Source organism: Peromyscus californicus, unplaced genomic scaffold (assembly GCF_007827085.1).
Source record: "Peromyscus californicus insignis strain IS unplaced genomic scaffold, ASM782708v3 Scaffold_2__1_contigs__length_46816999, whole genome shotgun sequence".
NCBI lineage: Eukaryota > Metazoa > Chordata > Mammalia > Rodentia > Cricetidae > Peromyscus > Peromyscus californicus.
Window position 1 is genome coordinate 15,897,137 of NW_026294540.1, and position 17,279 is coordinate 15,914,415.

Below are 17,279 nucleotides of genomic sequence, written 5' to 3' on the forward strand. Positions count from 1 at the left end.
TGAGATCAAAGGCGTGTGCCATTTTTTAAAAATAATCATGTGTGTGTGTGTTGTGTCTGTGGGCATGCATGACACAACACGCATGCGGCGGTCAGAGGTCAACTTTGCGGAGTCAGTGCTGACCTTTTAGTTTTACCTGGGTTCCAGGATTGAACTCCGGCTGTCAGGCTAGGGCCACCGGCACCTTCACCCTCCGGCTCGCTCAACAGCCAGTTTGTTTGAGACAGGGTCTCACTGTGGGCACAGCCTGAGCTTGAACTCATGAACTCATGATCCTCCGTCTCAGCATGAGCAGCGGTGCCCTGCACATGTCTTCTCTGAGCATTGTGAACTCTCTTAGACGTGGAACCGGAAGCAATGATACCAGCAGTTATTTCCCCGCGGCTTTCTGCGTTTGTTCCTGTTTTGGGAGAGTGGGGACCCTCGTGTGCCCAGCACCCGGGAGGTGGAGTGAACCCGCTGTGCGCTGCCCTCTCCGCCAGTGGTTGGGAAAATGACAGCGTTGAAGTGAACTCATGTTAGGGTGCATCAGAACTCCGGGTGGGCTGGCAGGGACAGATTGCCAGGCTTCGGGGAGGCTGCTGTAGCCGGTGGGGGGGGGGGACGAGGGGAGGGGTGGCCCACCTTGAGCTGTCCCGTGTCCCCCCGTCCCCCCCCCCTGCCTTTTAGATTCCTGCTGAGTCAGCGCCTTTCCCCTGCTGAGAGTCACTGGGGAGCTCTGGAAACATTGAGTGCTCCAGCAGCTAATTAGTCACACTTAGGGCCCTAATTAACCTAATGGTCCCTCTGCAGGTGGCTGGGCCTGCAGCCAGGTGGGGACCCTGTCTGTGATGCGTGGTGTCACCATAGATATCCTCTGAGCAGCTGCTGGCGGAAGCACAGGGGCCAGAGGGGTGGAGCCTTCCCCTGCCTCACCGGCCTTGCTAGCAGGGATGATGGCCTCCTGGCTGTCCTGGGTGGGGTAGGGGCTGACTTCTATGCTTTGATCTGTTTCCCCTGGAGTGGTACAGCAAAGGGGTCCCATGGCTGAGCCTGTCTACATAAATTTGTATGGGAGGTAGGAAAGGGCTACCCTTGGTTGGCTGTGGATTCCCTGTGTGTGGTACACAGTTCTCTGGGTAAGCCCGCCACTCCAGCCAGGGCAGCCTTCCTGAGCAGTGCGCACGCGTACAGGAGAATGTGAACACTTGGAGGAGGATGCCGGTTCCTCTTACATCCGGGTTTCACAGAACCTTGTGCCCTTCTGGAAGGCAGACTATATACAGTATGTTTCTGGAGGGCTGTGGTGAGAGGCAGTCTGTGCGGTGGGGACCTTTGGTGGGGCAGTCGGAACCTTTTCTGTTTCACGTCATGCTTCCGAGTCTTTGGGCTTTTTGAATGGCGAGGCCTTCCTTGGTGTGGCCGTCGCTTCCTAGATGTGGCTGGAGTTTGCGTGGGCTGCCTGCCTGTGTTGGCTGCAAGTGCTGAGGACAGTGGCATTACTCGACCCTGACACTGACATTTTTCTCCCCTGCATTTATAGTTTCCCATGACCCATCCTCTCGTTTTCAGGGTGTCCTGGACCGGTTTTCTCAAATTCAGCCCAAACTCATCTTCTCAGTGGAGGCTGTGATCTACAACGGCAAGGAGCACAGCCACCTGGAGAAGCTGCAGCGCGTTGTGAAAGGTACTTGGGGTCCTGTCCTGGGCGCGTGCGCAGACAACAGCCGGGCCTGACCTTGTCCACCCCTCCTTCAGGACTGCCTGACCTGCAGAGAGTGGTACTGATCCCCTATGTCCTCCCGAGGGAGAAGATAGACATTTCCAAGATCCCCAACAGGTGAGGAGGAGGCGCCACTCTCCAGACTCGGTCCCGTCTATCTGAGGTGGGGAAGCCATTAGCTGAAACCTTCCCTGTGGTATGGAGCGTGGGAGGCCCCCAGGATGAGTCTCTCCAGACCCGTCAGCTTCCTTCCTGTCTTGCTGTGGCCGGGGAGGGCACCAGGCCTGCCTTCCTGGCTTGGGTAGAGCAGGCTGGTGTTAGGTAACTTGTGTGCACAGGCACGCTCACACCTGTCACCCAGGTGGCACACTCAGGTTAGTACTTAACACGTGGATGCTGTGTAGACGGACATGTATACGCATAGTGTATGCAGCTAACCTGAATCCGTGGGTTCTTCATCTGTGGATATGACCATCCGCAGATCGTAAAACTTTGGGAAACACCTGTGTCTGCACTGAGCATGTGCAGATCTTATTAGGGCCACTGTTTACGCAGCATTCCTATCGTGTGTCCTCTAGAGGTGACTGAAGGCTGGGAGCATGTCCTTTTGCTCTGTCCCCGTTTGCGTATGGGCCAAGGACCTGCAGATTTTAGTCCCTATGGGGTTCTTGAACCTGAGCCCCCCAGAATGCTGGGAAACATTCCTATTTGTTCCTGGGCCCCTCCTTTGCTTTCCTGGCATTGGTAGATTGTCTGTTTTTGTGGTGGACCCTTTGATCTTCTGGGGACAGTGGAAGGGATCTGGTTACCTTTGCGGGGATCTTTCTCTCAGCCTTAGCTCCTGCTACTGGCAGGTGCCTCCCCCCCCCCGAAGCTACAATCTGAGGCTGTGAGGAGGGGCTGTGGGGACATGGCAGCCCTCCCCAACCCCTACCCCTGTGCCCTCTGTGAGGAGAGGACTAAGACAGGCGGTGAGTGACATCGGACTCCCTGACTTTTGCACGGTGCTGTCTGGGGCCCTGAAGGATGGGAAGCACGTGTCCTGCCCTCCACAGGTGCAGTCAGAGGATGAGACACACCTGTGGGTGGGGAACTGCTGACCGCTAGGCCCACAGGACACAGCATATCCATCCGTCAGGAGGGAACAGTACTCAGGAGCTGCCAGCTGCCTGACAATGCTTCTCTGTGAGATCTGAGGTGGCTGCCTCTGTTAGAAATAAGTCAGGGTGCAAAGAAACCTCTGCCTGAAGTGTCCAGAGGTGTGCTCTGATAACTCAGGTGGTGACTGTCCTTTCCTCTTTGGCCGGGCTCTGACCTCACGGCCTCATTGGATTTGCTAGTCTGGAAAGAATGGGTGCACAGGACATGAGAGAGGAAGGGGAGGAAGGTCACTGCTCCAGGAGAAAAGGGTCACTGCCCCTTGTCGTCACATTCCCAGAATGCAAATTCCTGGATTCACATATTTGCACGAAAGTCTTACGAGGTGGGAGAGATAGGAAGATTTGAATTCTTTGTACTAAACACACTGTTTTATAGTATTTGATAGAAAAGATTCATGTTTGAGCTTTCTTGCACTCCTGACTGGCCTTGAGGTCTGTCCTTCACAGGGCCCTTGCTGCCTGGGAAGAATGCTGAGGGCCAAGTGCATTTTGGCAAGACCTGGCCGTTAGAGTCTCCCGCTCGGGTTCTGGTCCCAGCTGGGTGGCCCCATGACAGTAATTCACTTCTCTGTGCTCTTACCATCCTTTAAATGCCGATGGTACATCCCTCTGTGAATTAAATAGGTCAGTGCTGGGACGAGAGCATAGTTAGCTATGGGTAACAGTGTGTCCCCGTAAGGCCCAGTGGGTTCTGTCCCTTGAAGCCACCCACGACCACAGCTGTGTGGGAGTCCATTGTGAGTCCGCCCAGGTATTTGCTCCTCTGGACCCGGGCAAGTGCTGACCTGGTAACTTACAGCCGGATGGAGGAGATGTGGTCTCATCCATGTAACCTTAGATTTAGCCCTGGTGTGTCTGTCTGATGGAGGCCGTGATGCCGAGGTGAGGGAAAAAGCCAAGGGTCATCGCTGTTGATCAGTAACTGATGTAAAGCGAGGTGACCAGGAGAGCCACATTCGCCGGTTAGTTTTGCTCTGTCTAACGCAGCGGTCCCCTCATCAAACCTCAGGCACCAGGCGGCGCCATTCTTTTCTTAAGATTGCTGGCTGTCACAGATAAACCTGAGCAGTGAACTGCTGGTCCAGAGAGCTCAGGGCAGAGCCTCCCCTGGTATTTTCATTTTTAGGAGAGAAACAAAAGCAACAGTTATTTACTGTGACTTACGGAGCCTTTGAAGGAAAGAGCTTTTCTCTGCGGGAAGTGTCCATTAGACGGCACTTCACAGAACAGGACTTCGGAGGAGGTGTATGTGGGGGTGCGGCTGTCAGGAGCATTTTGGATGTCTTTTTTAAAAGCTCTTCCCTGTCCCTGGTCTCTGAGGCATGTCTTTTCATGCCAGGTGGGGCGGGTTTCAGTGTCATTAGCCTCAGCAAATTGCTGAGTTTAATGACATCCCACCTCCTTGCTTGGAAGAGAGAGTTTGATTCGGAGACCTGCTGTTCCTGTTTTGTTCTGTGGTTCTGGGCCACCCACATCTGGTGGCTTCTGGTGGCCGTGGGCTGAGGCAGGACAGAACTTAGTTAACAGCTTGGGTTGGTTGTGTTTATTCTGCATCAGATATTTACACATGGCTGCTGGAGGCCCCAGAATGTAATAAATGAGGGTGATACGTATTTGCTTGTGGTAGCTTTGGGCCAGTTGTTCTATATTCCTGATGCTGCCCTTCTGCCCCTGCCCCAGGGTGGGGGAGATTGGGGGATGAAGTGCGAACAGGAAGTGGACTAGTCCGCACTGGTGTATGGATAGCTAGATGTGAGCTAGTCTTTCCAGAGGTGTAGAGGGGATTGTCAGGGTGGGCAGTGGGGTGGGGGCTGTGTGTCTCTACAGAGCCAATCCTTGATGCAAGAAACTCCAGCGCCTAATCTTCATGTCCAGTGACTTCTCCTTTAGCATCTTCAATTTGGGAGACTGACTCCTCCCTTCCTCAGGCATAGGGCTTCCATACCCAATCAACATCCCTGGATACTGGGCAAGCCAGTGCTCCAGGCTTTTAGAGTAGATGAGGAGGGATCTTGGGCCATATCTAGCAGAATGTGGCAGAATTATCAGGCCTATTCTGGCGTTCTGGAATGTTCACTGTTGGTTTCTCATGCTCCTGCCGACAGCATGTTCCTGGATGACTTCCTGGCAAGCGGGACAGGCGCGCAGGCGCCGCAGCTAGAGTTCGAACAGCTGCCCTTCAGCCATCCTCTCTTCATCATGTTCTCCTCGGGCACGACAGGAGCACCCAAGTGCATGGTGCACTCTGCTGGGGTAGGTGTCTTTTCCTAGGCTGGTCTAGCAGTCATCAGACCACTCCCTCATGCAGAGACCCCGGGGTGCTGCTTTCCTCTGAATGGGATGCTTTCGGGAGAACTGGAACTGGCCCAGGGCAGTGGAGCACTACATTCCTGGCTGTGGTGGCTGTGATAGGCTGTAGGTGGTGTAGAGCGCGCTGGAGCCTGGGCAGGATGCCTTGAAAATAGGTGAACACAGACTGAGGGAGAGGAGAGTGTTGTCCTGGTGTGTGGGGTCAGAGGTCATCACTGGCTTGTTGCTTGGGAGTCTTAGAAAGCAGTGTCCCATTCCTTTAGCTTATTCGGGGCCAGGGCTGTGGCTCAGTGGCACATGTGCACCCTGGGTTCCATCCCCAGCACTGAAAGAAAAACACCAAAGCTCTCATTTGAGACCCAGGGAACCATGCAACTGTGTCACACCCCCGCCCCCCAGGAAGGCAGTCAGCAACGCTCTGTTTTGAGCTCAGAACCTGAGGGTGACAGGCAGGTGCATGGTGGCGGAACCCCTGGAAAGACTCATTCTTGGTGCAGATCCAGTATGATTGGACGGAGAACCTCTGGGAGGTGGTTTCTACTGAACAGAATTTGTTTTGTTCTTTTTCTTTTTCTTTCTTTCCTCTTTTTTTTTTGTTGTTGTTTTGGTTTTTCTAGAAAGGGTTTCTCTGTGTAGCCCTGGCTGTCCTGGATCTCACTCTGCAGACCAGGCTGGCCTTGAACTCAGAGATCTGCCTGCCTCTGCCTCCCTGGTGCTGGGATTAGAGGTGTGTGACACTGGCCGGTTTCTTATTTGTCTGTGGCTGTGATAAAATACACCAAGGACAAGCAAGTAAGAGGAGAAAAGGGCTTACCCTGGCAGGCTTTTCCCATCAGGGTGTGGAAGGCATGGCAACAGGAACGAGAGGGCACTTGGTAGTCAGTAAGTAGAGAACAGGAAGTCTCCTGAAGTTTACATAACCTGCCAAACAGCTCTACCTGCTGGTCACCAAGTGTTTGCATCTGTGCGCCTGTGGGGGCATTTCTCCACCTGCAGCAGCTTTGTATGGAGGTCCTCCTTTGATTTGACCTCTCTTAAGTGTGAGTGTGTGACGTGAGTCTGGTGTGTGACATGTGGGGTCCTGGGCCAGCCCCGTGGCTCTTCCATAGCCTGTGAGCCTCCCCGCAAGCCTGGTGCTCACACCTGTGGACCAGGCCCAGGCAGTGAGCTGATCATTCGGGGGCATCAAAGGGTGGCATCCCCAGTCTGTCCTCGGGATCTCCTAGGGGACCCAGTATAGAGACAGGAAGACCAAGGTCAAGGGTGAAGTGATGACCAGTGGGCACTCACAGTGCTAGCTGGACTCAGCTCTGAGAAGGATGCTCCCCCTGCCCCAGCCTCCAGCCAGAGCAGCTGGGGATGCACATGTGCCAGGTAGGGGTGTGCTGAACTGTTGTGGGGAGCAGGAAGAGCCAGGTGCGGGCCTGCGGGAGGGTGTTTCCTAGGCTGCACATTGTGGATTTGGAGCTGGAACTGTGTTACCAAAGTGGAGGCTGGGTGGGAGGTGGCCCCTGTGGGCCCCTCTGCCATGGTGTCTCTGAGCTCTGTGTCTAGATGTCTTCTCCCAGGAGTGCCCAGGGGCAGGGACACATCTGCTATTGGCCCTTGAGCTGTCTCTCCCATCATAGTGAAGGCTGCCTCTCTTCTCCGTGAAGTTAGTATGTCTCTGGGATGGGCACTGAGAGCTCATAGGTGGACGGGGTGTCCTGGGACTTCCTGATTGATGCTTGGGTGTCAGGTGGCAGGGTGGCACCAAAGCTGGCCTTTCGAGCCAGAGAGCTCCAGTTGGCTTTCTCCGGGAAGGGGAGAGGGACGAAGTGTCTCACCCATGCCTTGCTCTCCTTCCCTCCCGCAGGGCACCCTCATCCAGCACCTGAAGGAGCACGTGCTTCACGGCAACATGACGAGCAGCGACATTCTGCTCTACTATACCACGGTGCGTCCTGTGGTCCTCTGCTGCCCCTCCTGTGACTGGGGGGTACAAGGGATGGCAGGTGGATGCCACATGGCCTAGAGCAGCGTGGGGTGCTGGCACTAACCCAGAGCTTCAGTCGGGAGTTGGGGTGTTCCTGTCCAGTCTGGAGAGGTTCCGGAGGATCTAGCAGTGTTTCTTGGGTAGTATGTCTGTGGCTGGAGTTTTCTCCAGTCCCTCCTGGACCCGTAGCCACTCAGACCCAAATAAACACACAGGGGCTTATATTAATTAAAACTGTATGGCCTAATGGTCCAGGCTTCTTGCTAGCTAGATCTTACCTCTTAAATTAATCTATAATTCTTATTTATGTTTAGCCACATGGCTTGGTACCTTTTCCCAGTTCTGCCTTCACATCTTGCTTCCCTGTGTCTGGCTGGCGACTCCTGACTCAGCCTTCCTGTTCCCAGCATTCTCCTCTCGACTTATCCTGCCTATACTATACTTCCTGCTTGGCTACTGGCCAGTCTATTTTATTTATCAACCAAATCAGAGCAACATACATTCACAGCATACAGAAAGACATCCCCAGCATACATCTGTACTGGCTCATGTTTCTTTTTTCAGTGCCTGGGATTGAACCCAGGTCCTCAGGCATGCTAGGCAAGTACTCTACCACCGAACCACATCCCTAGTCCTTTATGTTTTTCATTTTGAGATATCATCTAGCTGAGTTGTCCAGGCTAGATGGAGCTTAGCTCTGTAGACCAGGCTGGCCTTGAACCCCTGACCTCCTGCTGCAGCCTCCCAAATCCTGGGATTACAGGCATGCACCATCACTCCCTGCTTTGTGGGAACTTCCTCACCAACTGTATGTCCCCACCTCCCAATACTGACCCTAGAGTGCTGGGTGACACTTAGATACCCAGCAAGTCTGCCCTGGCTTCCCTCTGGTCCATGTAGGGGAGCTTGGGCGCCCCCTTTTCCCTCCAGGTTGGAGATTCCTGCTGGAATTCCTCCCCACTTGTTTCACAATGTAGTTAAGGCTGGCCCCAGACTTGCAGTCCTCCAGGCTCTCTCCACTGTCCTCAGTGCCAGGGTTCCAGGCCCGCACCTCTGCCTGGCTTACCTGGTCTCCCTGTTTGCGGCAGGTCGGCTGGATGATGTGGAACTGGATGGTGTCAGCCCTGGCCACTGGAGCATCCTTGGTCCTGTATGATGGCTCCCCGCTGGTCCCGACACCCAACGTGTTGTGGGACCTTGTGGACAGGATAGGGTAGGTACCCTGGGGTCCTGCTCGGTTGACCCAAGCAGTCAGGATTGTTGACTTGCTGGGGGAGGCTCAGTCTCACACAGAGCTAACATCCCCATTTCTGTCCCAGAGTTCTCTGTCTTTCTGCTTGGGAGGGTGTGGAGGGTGCTAGAAGCAGAGGGGACGAAAGACAAGACAGACCCCACCCTTGGCCTGTTGCTTTGGGGTGAGGACCGGTCCTCAGGCTGGGAGGGAACTTTGAGAGGCCAAAGGAGTGGGGTTAGCTCTTGTTTTTTGCTGGCGGCATCCTTAGGACCTCAGAGCTTTTCAGTCATGTCTGTAAACTAGGAGCAAGTCCTTAGGTTGTGGTTCCAGCTTCTGATCAACACCAGAGGGCGCCACCAGCTCTAACTCCCCAGGGTCATTCACTCCCAGGCTCAGACTAGACCCTCTAGGGCTGGTTTTTCTTATTGAGGTGAGGCCAGGGAGAAACGATTTTGGTTAAAGATGGGCCAGATATCTACACTTGGGACACAGGGCAGTCAGTCACCCATCTGCAAGGGCCATCTGACAGTAAGACAGCCCTGCATGGGAGTCCTCACTGTGAGTGACTTTTTGTCCCCTGGAGGGAGTTGCTCACTTCTCATCATCAGCCTCTGCTTGTACCTGGCGTCAGTTCCCCGCTGGACCAGGCTGGTGATGGGACAGAGCAGGCCTGGAGCTGCAGCAGGAGGGAGGTGGTGGGAGGCTGTGGCTGAAGTCTGTTATGATGTTTGGAAGCTTTGGGGGATCTGAGGAGGCCTGAAGGCGCTCTTTCCCACCTCTGTTGTAGGATCACCATCCTGGGAACGGGAGCCAAGTGGCTATCGGTGTTGGAGGAGAAGGACATGAAGCCAGGTGAGTGGCCCCTCAGTCTGTGTTCCCAGGAACTGACATCCATTCTGACTGTGTCCTGCATGTGATCGTGGCTGAAGGCAGTAGGCTTGCCTTAACCTCTGGTCATTCTTATCCCCAGTGGAAACTCACAACCTCCACACACTCCACACGATCCTGTCCACTGGTTCACCACTGAAAGCCCAGAGCTACGAGTATGTGTACAGATGCGTCAAGAGCAGCGTGCTCCTCGGCTCCATCTCAGGTAGGGCCAGAAACAGTGGCTGCAGGAGGAACGGGGATGGGGGAGTGTGGGGTGGCCCTTGGAAGCCGTGGATGGGTGCCGAAGTTAGGAGCATCACATCAGTGGTATGTGGAGTGACGGCAGGTCGTGGGATTAAAGAGAACTTGCTGTTCTTGAAGAGGACCAGAGTTCGGTTCCTAGCACCCATGTTGGGCGCCTTTAACCACCTGTAACTCAAGTTCCAGATCCTTCTTCTGGCATCCTTGGGCTGTCTGTCTTAGTTAGAGTTTCTGTTGCTGTGAAGAGACATCATGACCACGTCAACTCTTATGAAGGAAAACACTTGATTGGGGTGGCTTTCATTTTCAGAGGTTCAGTCCATTATCATCATGGTGGGGAGCCTGGTGGCATACGGACAGACATGGTGCTGGAGAAGGAGCTGCTGCATGTTGATATGCAGGCAACAGGAAGTAGACAGACTCACTGGGCATGGCTTGAGCATATGAGACTTCAAAGCCCGCCCCCACAGTGACGCACTTCCTTCAACAAAACCACACCTACTGCAACAAGGCTACATCTCCTAATAGTGCCACTCTGTTTGGGGGCCATTTTCTTTCAAACTACCACATTCCACTCTGTGGTCCCCAAAGGCTTGTAGCCATATCATAATGCAAAAATGCATTCAGTCCAACTTCAAAAGTACCCATAGTCTATAACAGTCTCAAACTTATTTAAAAGTCTATAGTTCAGTATCTCTTCTGAGATTCATGCAATCTCTTAATTGTAATCCCCTGTAAAATCAAAATCATAGAGCAGATCTCATACTTCTAACATATAATGGCACAGGATATACATTACCATTCCAAAACTGTATCTCTGTGTCTGATGTAAAGCGCTCTTCAGGTCTCCAACTCCAACACACTTTTCTCTCTTGAGCTGGTTCCACTCCCTGTTAACAGCTCTCCTCGGCAGGTATCCCATGGCTCTGGCATCTCCAACATCTTGGGGTCTCCAAGACAATCCAGGTTTCACCTTCACAGCTTCATGAAATGTCCTCTTCTAGGCCTCCATTCAGAGACACACATGACACATGCCTGGCCTTAGTGGCTTTCCTTAGGTGTGGAGGCAAATTCCACAACCCCTTTCTTCTGTCCTTAATTCTAAAGCCAGAACCATGTGGCCAAAGCCGCCAAGGTCTGCTGCTTGCTGGGGTTGGAACATGGTCCCTTATTCCATTGCATCTTCACCAGCTTTCTGTCCTTCACTGCCTAAGCTTGACTGTCCTGAAAGTTGCTCTGTAGACCAGGCTGGCCTCAAACTCAGAGATCCACAAGCCCTCTGCCTTCCAAGTGCTGGAATTAGAGGCATGCACCACCACACCCGGCTCTTAGCTTTGCTTTAATTCCTTTTCACAGGCTGGAAGTTTAGCTGGATGGGATCTTGCCCTGAGGTCACCACTCCCTTTATTCTATTTCCTAATCTGTTTGTCTCCTTGAACACAATAGGAATAGCTCTATTCCACTGCCTGGTGCCCCTTTTCTCAATCTGTACATGTTATATATTTTTTGCTCAGCTTGCTCCTTTTCGTTACAAATCTTTATAAGCATGAACACTAGTAACCACACGACAGAGTCTGTACTAGGCTGTTTTGAGATTTCCTCTGCCAATGGAATTAATCTAAAACTCTTCACTTTAGCCTCAGGCAGACTCTTGGGACAAGGGCTAATGGCAGTTACATTCTTCACCCAAATATCATAAAAATGATCTCTAGGCCACATATTAGTATTCTTTTCTTCTGAAACCTCTTGAGCCAGGCCCCTACAGTTCATCAAATCAAATTCAGCACCACTGTCTTCCAGGCTCCTACTACTATGGCCCATAGCAGCACTTACAGCATTCCACTGCTTTTCTTTTTTTTTGGTTTTTCGAGACAGGGTTTCTCTGTGTAGTTTTGCGCCTGTCCTGGGACTCACTTGGTAGCCCAGGCTGGCCTCGAACTCACAGAGATCCGCCTGGCTCTGCCTCCCGAGTGCTGGGATTAAAGGCGTGCGCCACCACTGCCCGGCTTCCACTGCTTTTCTAATCCATAGCCCCAAGGTCCATATTCCTTCAAACAAAAACATGGCCAGGTCTATTACAGCAGTACCTGAGTCCCTGGTACCAACTTCTGTCTTAGGGTTTCTGTTGCTGTGAAGAGACACCATGACCACAGCAACTCTTATAGAAAAAGCATTTAATTGAGGTGGCTTACTTACAGTTTCAGAGGTTCAGTCCATTCTCATCATGGTGGTATGCAGGCAGACATGGTGCTGGTTCCACCTTGATATGCAGGGAACAGGAAGTGGGCCGCAACATTGGGAGTAACTTGAGCATAGGAGACCTCAAAGCCCGCCCCCACAGTGACACACTTCCTCCAACAAGGCCACACTTCCTCCAACAAGGCCACACCTACTCCAACAAGGCCACACCTCCTAATAGTGCCACTCACTTTGGGGGCCATTTTCTTTCAAACCACCATATTCTCTCTCTCTCTCTCTCTCTCTCTCACACACACACACACATACACACACACACACACACACGCACACACAGTTCAGTGTTCTCTGTGTGGGCTAGTGTTTGATGCATGAATGTGAGAGCATGTATGTAAGGGTATGAACATATGTATGCATGTGGTCATGTGTGTATGTGTGTGAGGGCTCCCCAGGACATGATTTCAGGTGCATCACACTTCCCTTCAGCAGTGTCTCTGACAGGTCATGCTATCTCAGTGCATAGGAATCTGTGGATCACGTATGTCTCTTTTCTCTATAAATTTGCCCCTTGTAGGGAGAGCACCATGGAGCCGTCCCCTCTGCCCCTGCTGCTGCTCTGTTTTTTTTTTGGTTCTGTCTGAAGGTCTGAGCACCTTCAGAGCTGGCTAGGTTTGTCTCCGAATTTCTTTCAATGCACCGTGATGGTGGATGGGCCTCCTGGCCTCTTCCTCAACCCCATTATCGTCCAGCCTCTCTCATACCTCATGTCCTCTGGTCCGTTTCTTCCCGAGACCGCAGTGCATCCTGCTCACCTTGGCTCGGTCTCGGGGATGTCCTGGGTGCTGCCTGGGTGTCTCTTAGCCAGCTTGGCCTGTGTCAGGACCTGGCCCCATCTTCTTGGTGAGGCCCCTGCCCCATTCCTTTGGTGAGCCTTAAGCCAACCTTGGTGGCGGCGGCAGTGAACATGGGACCCGAGGGTGGACATAAAGGAGACATAGGTGCAGAGGTGTCTGCTGGGGAGAAGCAGCTGCACAGAGCCTCCGGTCGAGCCTTCCCTTCTGCCGTCACAGAAGGGACACTCAGGTGACTCAGCCCTTCCCACACCTGCCTGTACCTGCAGGAGGAGGTGCTCATCCTTACAGCATGGTGTGGGGCATCTAGATGTCTAGTGTGAGGATCAGGGTGTCTACACGGACTCTGTGCACCTCCTCTGGACTCGGGGCTGGGACCCACAATCCCACTGTGCCCCCACTGACTTTGCTGTGTGTGTCTAGGTGCAGTGTGGTGAATGTGTCTGTGTGAGGTGTGTGTGCATGTGGGGAGGTGTGTGTGCATGTGGGGAGGTGTGTGGTGTGTGAGTGTCATCAGGTGAGGCTCACATTCATCCATCTTAAGTCTGGGGCTGCCATGTGACTGACCAGCTGAGAGCATTTGCTCTGAGTCCTTGGGTCGGGAGACTCAGTCAAAGAGGACGTCACCAGACGCTGGGGGCAGATACAGAGCTGGGTCCAGGCTCTCCCTGCGGGTCACCTGTCCTCTGCTGTTGCTTGCAGGTGGCACTGACATCATCTCCTGTTTCATGGGTCAGAACTCGTCTATCCCTGTGTACAAGGGTGAGATTCAAGCCCGGAACCTTGGCATGGCCGTGGAAGCCTGGGACGAGGAAGGTAAACGGCTCCCTGGCACTTCTGGGATGTGAGGAGGGAGAAACGTGTACACAGATGTGTCCCTTGCGTGTGATGATCCTTCGTCTCCCTAAGAGGGGCGTGACCGCTCTCCCATGGGGAACACCGTCCTTTCCCGTGGGTGGGGTTTTGCACTCATAGGCTTTCTGACCCCAGCTTCAGAGAAGTAGGTTGAGATGGAGTGCCGTGAGAGCAGTGGGTGGTGGGTATCGGGCTGTACGTGGATTTTGTTGGGGAGGCCATGGTGCACATGCAGGGTCGGTGGCTTTTGCCTGCACACAGCAAAGTTGTGTCCCAAGTAGGAGCAGAAGGAAGGGAGTGCATGCCAGAGTGTGGTCTTGAGTATTCCAGGCTCGGTCTTCTCCCCGTATGCCAGGGAAGGCCGTCTGGGGAGAGAGTGGCGAGCTGGTGTGCACCAAGCCCGTCCCCTGCCAGCCCACGCACTTCTGGAACGATGAGAACGGCAACAAGTACAGGAAGGCGTACTTCTCCAGATTCCCGGGTAGGCGGGGCGGGCTGGCCCTGGCGGAGCGGGCTGGCGCCAGGCCCTGCCTGGCTGGGGTGGGCTTCTACAGCTCCCGGTGGGGCTCAGTATCTCATCAGGGTCCGCTTGAAAACACCCCAAGATCTGTCACTGGGTTCAGCTGACCCTCCCCCACCGCTGCCTCCAAAGCCTCCAGCCACCAGCACTGCTGAGAGCCACACGAGTCACTGGGCGGAGGGCTGCAGGCTGCGGGCTGCCCGCCCTCTGGTCAGGGCTTGTCTGCTGGTTCCAATGGAAGTGGCAGTCGGAGGGAGGTCCGGAGACAGGTTGACTTATGCCAGACGCACCACCCACGCCACCCTTACACACTGATGCCCGCAGTTCACCTTGTCAGGCTCCCCTGTAGAGGACCCATGGCCCTGCCTTGCTCAGAACAAGTAGCCTCAAGGTCTTGGTGGAGGGACGCTGCTAACATCCTCCATTACCACTGGGGTTGTTGGCCTTGTGTAAACTACATGTGTGCAATCACATGTGCTGAGATTGTAGGCGTGTGCCGCCATATCTGATGCATGTGGTTCATTGTCTCACCCTCCCCGGCCCCTGTGCTCAGCTACACACTGCTTGTTCCTGGACTTAGGAACCCGGTGGCCAGCATCCCATCCTGTCTGTCCCCGCCCCTGGTGTCTGTCTGGGCGTATCCCAGTCCACCCCTTTAGTGACCAGTGTGTTGCGCCTTTCTTGCAGGTGTCTGGGCACACGGCGACTACTGCAGGATCAACCCGAAGACAGGAGGCATCGTCATGCTGGGCCGGAGGTGAGGTCCCCTCCCTGCCGTTCCCTCTGAGGCGTGGGGGACACACACCTGTGAAGTGAGAGGAGGGAGAGCAGCAGCAGGTGGCAGCTGGGAGCTAGGGGAGGAGCCGTACTGATGGGTGTGGTGCTTGCCAGGAGGGATGGGGCGTGGCCACATGCTCTAGCCATGCGCCTCTTGCCTCTGCAGTGATGGCACCCTCAACCCCAACGGCGTACGCTTCGGCAGCTCGGAGATCTACAACATTGGTTCGTGCCTGTCTCTTTGCTACTCTCGCTCTGGTCCAGGGTAGTTCCACAGGCACCAGGACCCTGATTCCCAAAGAGCTGGTGAGGGTGGACATCCATGTAGGGGGTGAGGGTGGGTCTCCATGCATGCATCTTCTCTAATGGCCACACTGTGGTACTCCTAAAGCCTCAGAAAGGGTTACGGCCACTTGGCCTTCCTTCAGGTTTACATCTTCAGAGCAAGCTCAGAGCATTGGTTCATCTTATCTCTGCTTTCTGGGCAAGGAAACAGGCACAGAGAGGGTGTGTGAATGCTGAGGGTCACACAGCACGGTGTAGGACACCAGATACATCAAAGCTTCTGGCCTAGGCGTTTGGTCCTAGTGCAGGCCCCAAAGCCACCCTTCTGGAGAGGTGGCCTCCTTTGCCTTCTGTTGAGATCTGAGCCCCAGGTAGTGGCAGGTCAGCGTGGCCAGGTGAGTGACCTGAACTCAGTTCCTCCCATGCCTGGCCCCTCTCTCCCTGTTAGTGGCATCTTCGTATGTATGACATATGCCCTCACGTGAGCATCCCTCAGTTCAGGTCAGCTGTGGTATTGCCCAGGTGGCCCGGTGCCCTCCCCTTCTGACAGGTGACGTGGGCGTGCTGGCCTGTCGAGAGCTTCCTGTGAGGCCGTTTCCTTTCTGCTTCCACAGTGGAAGCCTTTGACGAGGTGGAGGACAGCCTGTGTGTCCCCCAGTACAACAGGGATGGTGAGGAGCGGGTGGTCCTGTTTCTGAAGATGGCATCTGGGCACACCTTCCAGCCTGACCTCGTGAAGCGCATCCGTGATGCCATCCGCCTTGGCCTGTCTGCTCGCCATGTGCCCAGCCTCATCCTGGAGACTCGAGGCATTCCAGTACGTTGTCTTTGACCTGGGCCTATGAGAGCTGGGGTGACTGCGCCTTGCTCTTACTTCTATGTGGGTACCATGTTGCCTAGCAACCATCTTCTCCCTCATGACAGCATTTCCAGCAGCTTCTGTGGGATGCCATATTGGGGCTGATGGCCTGAGTATGCCCTGCAGACAGCTGTAGGAATGTGAACTCGGAAGGGAGCTGCAGGTGTGTGTGTTGGGGGTTTTGTGGAACCTGGGGAAGCGGCCTCTGAAGGCTCACTATTCTGACTCAGTCACATTTGGATTGGGGAGTAGGGGCATGCATGTGCAAATATGTGCACATGTGTGCAAGTGTGTGTGAGCTGCAGTTACCCATACTTCCTGTGAGGCTGCCATTCCATGCCTGTAGGCTGCTGCTCATTTGATGATGGGGGACACTGGGCTTCTGACCTGGAGGCTCCCTGTGCAGATGGAGCAAGCATGTGCAGAGCTGGAGATGAACTCGGCTGGGCTGAGCTGGGCGAGACTTCCTGGAGCATGCTGGGAGTAGTCAAGCCACTGACTTGACCAAGAACAACCTGGGTGGTTTGCGCTCTGCCTGGGGAAGTTTTGACCGTGTCTTCATAGCCATCTAGGGGTGGGGAGGAAGAGGCTGAGGTGTACACTGTGAGAATGAGTGCGTGTGAGTGAGTGAGTGTGTGAGTGTGTGAGTTTCCAAGTGTGTGAGTCAGTGTGTGTGTAAGTGAATCAGTGTGTAAGGAAGTGTGTGAGTAAATGAGTGTGATGTGTGAGTAAGCGTGTGAGTATGTGAGTGTGAGTATATGAGTGAATATGTGTGTGAGTGAGTCTGTGAGTAAGCGAGTGAGTGAGTCAGTGTGTGAGTGAGGGAGTGTGTATGTGAGTGTGAGTGAGTCTGTGTGTGTGTAAATGTGAGTCAGTGAATCAGTGTGTGAGTGTGAGTGAGTGAGTGTGAGTGAGGGAGTGTGTATGTGAGTGTGAGTGAGTGTGTGAGTGAGCGAGCCAGCGAGCGAGCAGCCTGGCCCTCCTGACACCCTTCTGGGCAGGGACAGGTCTGTCTTTACAACTCTTTAACATCTGAAGAACGCACAGGGACAGGAGAGATCTGTCAGAGGAGGTGACACCTGAGACAGGTGTGGTGTCACTCTGGACAAGGGCCATGTGGCACCTGGTGTGCCCACCCAGAGCTCCTGGGTGTGGGTCTGGTGCCGTGCCCAGCATTGGAGACACCCACATGCTCATGTGATCTTGACACAGGCGTGGGATCACGTGGCAGGTTCCACAGATGGTGTCAGCGCTGCCTCGATGTCCTTCCCCGCGGGTTCCCACAGGTGTCTGCAGGTGCTGTGGCGTGTGTTGGAAGCTGCTGTGTATCTGGTCTTACGGGTCTTTTTGGAAGCGGATGCGGGTGGAAACGTGAGGCGAGGCCGCCCCGTGTCACCTCTGGTGTAAACACTGCTCTCTTTGTC

General features: G+C 54.1%; 1 protein-coding gene across 1 annotated transcript in view; it reads left to right on the top strand.

The window, feature by feature from the left end:
- The window catches only part of Aacs (acetoacetyl-CoA synthetase), a 37,678-nt gene that overhangs the window by 19,219 nt on the left and 1,180 nt on the right, over window positions 1-17,279 (top strand). The window contains exons 6-17 of the mRNA XM_052755485.1: window positions 1,552-1,666; window positions 1,738-1,819; window positions 4,968-5,115; window positions 7,028-7,108; window positions 8,236-8,360; window positions 9,169-9,233; window positions 9,352-9,474; window positions 13,262-13,375; window positions 13,770-13,895; window positions 14,622-14,691; window positions 14,878-14,936; window positions 15,611-15,813. Of these exons, the coding sequence (XP_052611445.1) occupies window positions 1,552-1,666; window positions 1,738-1,819; window positions 4,968-5,115; window positions 7,028-7,108; window positions 8,236-8,360; window positions 9,169-9,233; window positions 9,352-9,474; window positions 13,262-13,375; window positions 13,770-13,895; window positions 14,622-14,691; window positions 14,878-14,936; window positions 15,611-15,813 (1,311 nt within the window). The remainder of the gene's footprint in view (window positions 1-1,551; window positions 1,667-1,737; window positions 1,820-4,967; window positions 5,116-7,027; window positions 7,109-8,235; window positions 8,361-9,168; window positions 9,234-9,351; window positions 9,475-13,261; window positions 13,376-13,769; window positions 13,896-14,621; window positions 14,692-14,877; window positions 14,937-15,610; window positions 15,814-17,279) is intronic.